We start from the raw sequence: 6,991 nt of genomic DNA on the forward strand, positions 1-6,991 counted from the left end.
ACTTTGACTGGACTGTGAACGCTTCCACAATGAATGCAACCTCGATTTTAATTTAATGTCATTAATGATTTCTTTGGATACTTATCGAATAATCCTTAAAATAATTTGAATAATTTGAAAACAAACACAATTAAAATATTAATCAGGTCCGTATATCTGATATATATCATTTTTTTTACCTTAAACATGTATTCACTACAAAAGTAAGCTCCCTTTGGAGAACGTTAACTTTCAATCGAATTGGAATAAACCCAACTTATTACCAAACCTTGACAACCTAAGCAAACCCGCCTCTCGCCACAGTGCGGGTCTGGGGTACACAATGCGACAGCCAGTCACGTAATTACGCACACACGATTATTGTGCGATTGTGTATTGATTGATGACACGCAGCGTGCCGGTGTCAGGGCGACACGCGTCACGCTATCAGCAGCGACACTGTCGCCCCCGACAACCCCGGCGTTTAGACAGGACTAACTGATTGGGCCCACAATTACTGCGATTGCATGAGCTAGCATCCGAGCGGTTTAATGAACAGCCAGCTGCAGCCGGCGATAATGTTGGCTTGTTAATCACTCCGCGTGACAATTGCAAGTAGCGGCATTGCACAGTCGCCGTAATGCGCTCATGTAATAATGTATATCGCTCGATATGTAAACACGTCTAATGCATACGGTAAATACAGTTTGACTTATCTTTAGCAAAGTCAGTATAGTATAATCAGTGTAGCAAAGCCCACGATTATGACATCGCTTTTTTACATCACGTGAAATTTTGTTGCGTTAAATTTTGAAATAAATGACAAATAAGTTCAAGTTGATAATTTCACATTACGAATAAAAACTAAAATTTTTACTCATGGGGTAAAAAAACTCATGTGGGTGTAGATAAAGCACCTAAAAGTTACGTCCGTACGTTTAAAGACAAGCTAGTAACCAGCAGAGGATCCCAGAGGCTGGCTGGTGGCAGTCACTCCGCGTAATGAGGCCCGGTCCCGCGGGCCGCGCCTCGCTCGCTAATTGCTGCATTAATTAACTAAACTACCCGCATGTATGATGAAATAAACACATCAAACAATATTACATCACTTGAAAAGGCACATATCTAACAACTTTTTGGGCTTAGCGAAACAGCTTACTGTGCATAAGAAATTAGTTGTGTGATTCTCATAATTATATTCTCTCTCTAGTGTCACTTTCCTGTAAATAATATAAAGAAACATCTGTCAGAATTGTGGTAACAAATAATTATATATAACATTTTCACGTCTGCTCAATTCACCAGCAAATTAGAATACGAATATAGTGGGTATAAATACAATCAATACATATTATGTATAATTGTTTCCATTTATTATCATTTTTAAACATTTTGCAGTTACATATCTACTATTAAGTATTTTCTCAATTTATTTATTCATGTTTCTATTATTTTAAAAACAGTAAAAAAAATCATTATATTATTATATAATTACATAATGATTCTACCGCCGTAAACGCTACTACCGCCCATGAACATTTGAAGAGGCATAAGATCTATTGCAGACCTTACGCCTCACCAAATGGATTGCCGACTTTAAACTGGGAAGGAATTAAGAAAGGATTGGTGAGAGGAATAAAGGAAAGGAATGGGAAGGGTAAAGAAAAGGAATGGGCCTCCGGCTCCACACTCACCGAACGAAACACAGCAGAATGCTATATCACGACGGTCTTATGTGGGGGTGTGGTACTTCCCCGGTGCGAGCTGGCCCAATTCGTGCCGAAGCGTGCTCGACTGTCAGATACAAATATAAATGTTTTTCTTTTTTAAAATTTCATTACATATTTGCATGCCTTTGAATGGATTTAGCATTTTTAATACATTGATATTATGTATATGTGACCATTGATTACAACCTAATCGTATCCGCAGCTTTACAATCCTCACCGTTTACGCACCGCGACCGCGCGTGTGATTATGATATCGGCCATCGTTATAAAGCGCTCATAAAACGCTCGCGAGGCGCCACGGCGTCGCTCCTTGTTAACATTAATTAAAGCCCGCGCCGCCCCCGCCCCGCATCCCGCGCCCCATGCTCCGAACCTCCCGCCCAGACCCGAGCGGACCGCGCGCACATAAATCTCCTTTTTATTGGCTCGCCCCACAGGAAATCTAAAATGGAAATGAAGGTAGACGATCGAACGTATATTGGGACCTGCGACCGCTCGCAGCGACTCGCCGGTGACAGCGGCGCAGCCTGCGGCGAGCACTTAGCTGCAGCGTTCAGAGTTTCACCAACCATTCGACATTTGAATTTATTCATGATGACGCAATTAAAAACAGCATTAGTGCATTCCTGAGAAATATCCGAAATTCATTTCGATTGAAACAATAATACAGTACTTGAAGCAACATTATAATGAAACTGAATAAGGTACTTGTGTCGTCTCCTATTGAACATTCTTCTTTGTTAATTCGATTCAATCAAAGCAATCATTTTTATTTAATATTCTGCTTTAATCATTCACTTCTTTATTTATACACAATTATCAGTAAGCATATTTTAAACAAGTCAAGTAGAGAGGAACAGGCACCTAGATATTTTGAGAAGAATTAATTAGAATATTGTTAAAATATCGGACACATGATTGGATCAGAGGTTATCACTTGATTCTGAATTGTTTTCTTTATTTATTAATCTTTACATCTTCAGAAAAACAGGAACATCCAGTAATCCAATACAATGATGTTCATTAAAGATGTCGATTTAAATGCACCGTTGACTGGTATGGCATTTCGATATATCAAAAGAGTTCATTGAATGGAATACGAACGAATGATTTGCCTCTTGTTGCAGTGCTATCGTGCGGCGAGACGGGCGGCGGGGGGCGCGCGCGACGCTACGTGGGGCTCTACACGGGGCCCTACTTCGACCCGTCCGCTCCCAACAACATCACGGCGCAACTCGGCACGCACGCCTACCTGCCTTGCAAGGTATCCTAGCGCATACTTCAACTACGATGGCACAATGTCATGTCACACGTAGGGCAAACGAGCACCCGTGAATCTGATGAAGCTTCCGTAATTTGGTTGAGCATTAGATTCTCCTTTGTCTACCGTTAAATAATATATTTGTGTACTACTGATCTAAGGAATGTGACAATTTGAACAACGACTCTAGTTACATTCACAATGTGAATCGAGATATTCAGGACCTGTAATTCTAAAGAACCTACTGGCTATCTAATCAGTAAAATAAAATAGTGCTTAGCACTTCTGTTGCGAGGATGTACGTACAATATTGATGTATGTGTGTAAATATCGCGTATTTGCATTCCAGGTGCGGCAGCTGAGCAACAAGTCAGTGTCGTGGATCCGGCGGCGCGACGCGCACATCCTGACGGTGGACCGCTTCACGTTCATCGCGGACGAGCGCTTCCAGGCCTTCCTTGTCGAAGCCACTGACACCTGGACGCTGCAGGTCTGTGTGACCCGCTTTGAGCTTCTATTAGAACGAATGTCCATCACAACTGATTACTTACTTTTATAGAACCTCAGGGATCCTAATATAACCATGTTAACATTTTCATTTGCACATGTAAAAGATATTATTATAAAACAGGGGCGACAGACTGTTTTGTTACTTCTCCATGAAATCTACTTTCCGATCTGTCTTAAACAAATCTGTATGTTTTATCATGCCATAAAATTGCTTCTATAAGATAGCCTAGGTGTAAGTGTAACAAAAACGTATTATAGATTGACTTCTATACTATTTGTGATTTAAAAATGAACCGTGAACATGACTAGTTACTAATTGATTCAGACGTACGGTGTCAGTAATAGAAGCACCGATCGCTTTCAGGTGAAGTACGTGCAGGCGCGCGACGCCGGCGTGTACGAGTGCCAGGTGGGCACGGAGCCCAAGATGAGCCACTTCGTGCAGCTCAACGTCGTGGGTGAGTGCCAACTACCAAATAACAACTACCAGCTGCCGATCGTCGGGTTGTGGACTCTTCTGACTGTGCTCCCAGATCTCGTCTGGATTAAACGAATATTCCGCATTATAGCGGGTTACATGAAAATCACGAACTGGCTTGTCTATTGATTGATTGATATCTGATAATAATTACTATTACCTAATTAATTCTATTTGGATCTGGTTAATGAAGCACTGCTGGACTAGTTGAATATTTAACATTAATGTTTTGTTATCTTCTATGGTGCTTTCCGTGATGAAAACATTTATAATTCGTTTCGATTGAAGCCAAAGCCATGCTACGTTTAGCTGAGTTATATTTTTTGAAGTAGCGGTTCGGTACAAACATTACGCACATTTCGAATTTTTGAAATCGTTCCAGTTCTTCCTGAGACCCTTCACCGTTATATTATTTAGTACAGTCTGCAATATTTTACATTGCAGTTCCCAAGATCGAAATCGCCGGCGAGAGTGAGATCTACGTGAAGGCGGGCAGCACGGTGAGCCTCAAGTGCGTGATCACGCAGGCGCTCGAGGAGCCGGCCTACATCTTCTGGTACCACAACGAGGAGCGCGTGCTGAGCTACCGGCGCGGCCTGCGCGACATCCGCGTGGAGCGCCCCGCGCCCGACACCACCGTGGGCCACCTCGTCATACACAACCCCGTGCGCGAGGACTCCGGCAACTACTCCTGCGCGCCCTCCAACCTCGACTCGGCCTCCGTCGTGCTGCACGTTCTCAGCGGTCAGCTGCGTTTTGTTTTCACTTATATATATGTTTAAATTTTAAATTGTTGTACGTCACAAATGTCAATCATGAGAAATAATCGTTCTAATGTATTGCAATAGTTCGAGGGGTTTTGTAACAGTTTATGAAAATATGTCTCGTGCAGGCGAACAGCCTGCGGCCATGCAGCACGGCAACGCGGCGGCGCGGCGCGGCGCGCGGGCGACGCTGCTGGCGGCCGCGCTGTGCGCCGCGCTCGTCGCCGAGCCGCGCCCCGCGCGCCTCGCGCCCGCACTCCTCCTCGCCTCTCTGATCGTGTGCGTACACATACACAGACACACGTTACACCTGAGCACCAGGATAACCTCAAACTGGAATAAAAACAATATTTTGTTATCATTCAATCCATCAACTTGCATCCAATTCAACATGTAACTTTTTAAAGACTCCTTAATTGATTATGTTTGAAACATTTCGAAAAATGCTGCTAGGCCCTTGTTACCTTTCCCTAATCACATAATCACAAACCTATACTGTCTGTTGTCTGTTCTGTTCATTTAATTAGAAGAAGTTATTCTCATTGCAGGTTACAGTGTCACGACGAGGATGAGCCCAAATAACGCTCGGCGGGCTCCACAGCGACAGGCCACTCTCGCCCCCCGCTCCCCCGCGCAGAACTCTTACGCTCGTATGTTATTGTACTTCCAAAGAAATACCAAATAACTTATAACTAAACGAACACCACATGTGATGTGTAAATAGTATTTTTAATTGAATTTTTAATATATCATAATTGTATGGTAATATTATAAGCCGTGTTTTCTATTCGGGAGCCGGACAGCGACCTCCGCTCGTAGGTTACGTCCCTCCCCGCGCGCCCCGCGCCGCACTCACTCCCGAGATCGACGTAGCGATAAGGTTCCTTTAGTCAATTAACAAACAGCGACCCTTTCGAAGTACAATACATGGACAACCTTTCCGTTGTGTCACAGTCGCCTGCGCTCCTGACGACTATTATATATACGTTTTACTCTTTGACTCTGCCCGCGACGGGGCATTTGTAAAGTTGTAAATATTATGAATAGTTAAATAATATATCTTTCAAATAACATAATGCACGCGATTCATGAATATAAACGCGTTGACGCGCCGCGCCCGTACCTCCCGGTTACCTGTATCCACGGCCGACTATTGTGCGCATATTTACGAACTAATCTGTGTGAGAGTGAGTTATGACTCACGCGATTTTCTTTAATTTCTTTAGTAATAAACCGACAGATCGTGCAATGATAGTGACACGTAAATCCACTACAATGTCGTCAAAAACTACAATTCATTTGTTATTAAAAAATACTGTTTCAAGCATGGCAAGATGTACAGATATTATACTCGAAAAAAACTGTTCAGTAAAAAGATTGCATTCAATAATGTTACAGTATAACATTAATTATTATACTGTATAACTGTAAAATATACTGTTAAGATAACGATAACAAAATATATAGTGTCAAATTGAACAATGAAATGATTGGCAAGTTCTAAACAGAATAGAAATAGTATAGGTAAGTTATGTTATCATTGTGCGATCGCTCGGCGGTCGGCCTGCGTGTAGTCACGCGCTGTGCACAGGCAGCGGGCGGGACGCGGGAGGCGGGACGCGGGACGCGGGAGGCGGGCGCGCGCGCGTCGTGGTCACATCGAATCATTCAGTTGGTAGCGCCCGCGTCGCCAGGCGACGCGCGAAACACGTCCTACATTCTATTGTGAGCGGCGTCTGCACATAACATGCATCTGACATTTATACAAATTATCATTTGTTACTTACAACCGTATTGATCGCCTATAATGGGTTCACCCTTTTTTTCTTTTATACTTATAAGTGTTTGTGTGTAAGTCAAATATAGAAGATAGCCTTATTTGGAATATAAAAGAAATTTATATTGATAATCACAACAATATATTTTGTTGTACAAAATACATTAAAATTAAAATTTCAAAATTCAAATATATTTATTTTAATGGGATTTCTTTTAAACCAGAGTAAATGTAAAAAAATCAACGCAGTACAACTGACATAAATGGCTCGGCTAATATTAAAGATACGGGATTCAACTGTTATTTTATTTTTAGATATAAAATAGCCATCGTTAAGGGCAAGTCGGTCTTGTGTGCAGACGGCGCCGCGAGCGTAACATAGCGAAAGAGCCGCGCTCGGCCGCAGCCGATGTTTATTCGTTGACACTGTTACTGCCTCACTGTAAATATATTATTGTAAGTAATATAAATAAACAGACATCGTTGAAATTA

At 42.3% G+C, this 6,991-nt stretch overlaps 1 protein-coding gene across 2 annotated transcripts in view; it reads left to right on the top strand.

The window, feature by feature from the left end:
* The window catches only part of LOC119839201 (lachesin-like), a 103,725-nt gene extending 96,734 nt beyond the window's left edge, over nt 1–6,991 (top strand). For both annotated transcript variants that reach the window (XM_038365414.1, XM_038365416.1), the window contains exons 3-8: nt 2,837–2,973; nt 3,320–3,460; nt 3,845–3,938; nt 4,403–4,702; nt 4,851–5,001; nt 5,271–6,991. In XM_038365414.1, the coding sequence (XP_038221342.1) occupies nt 2,837–2,973; nt 3,320–3,460; nt 3,845–3,938; nt 4,403–4,702; nt 4,851–5,001; nt 5,271–5,304 (857 nt within the window). In that variant the 3' untranslated portion in view covers nt 5,305–6,991. The remainder of the gene's footprint in view (nt 1–2,836; nt 2,974–3,319; nt 3,461–3,844; nt 3,939–4,402; nt 4,703–4,850; nt 5,002–5,270) is intronic.

This window comes from Zerene cesonia, unplaced genomic scaffold (assembly GCF_012273895.1).
Source record: "Zerene cesonia ecotype Mississippi unplaced genomic scaffold, Zerene_cesonia_1.1 Zces_u009, whole genome shotgun sequence".
Taxonomy (NCBI): domain Eukaryota; kingdom Metazoa; phylum Arthropoda; class Insecta; order Lepidoptera; family Pieridae; genus Zerene; species Zerene cesonia.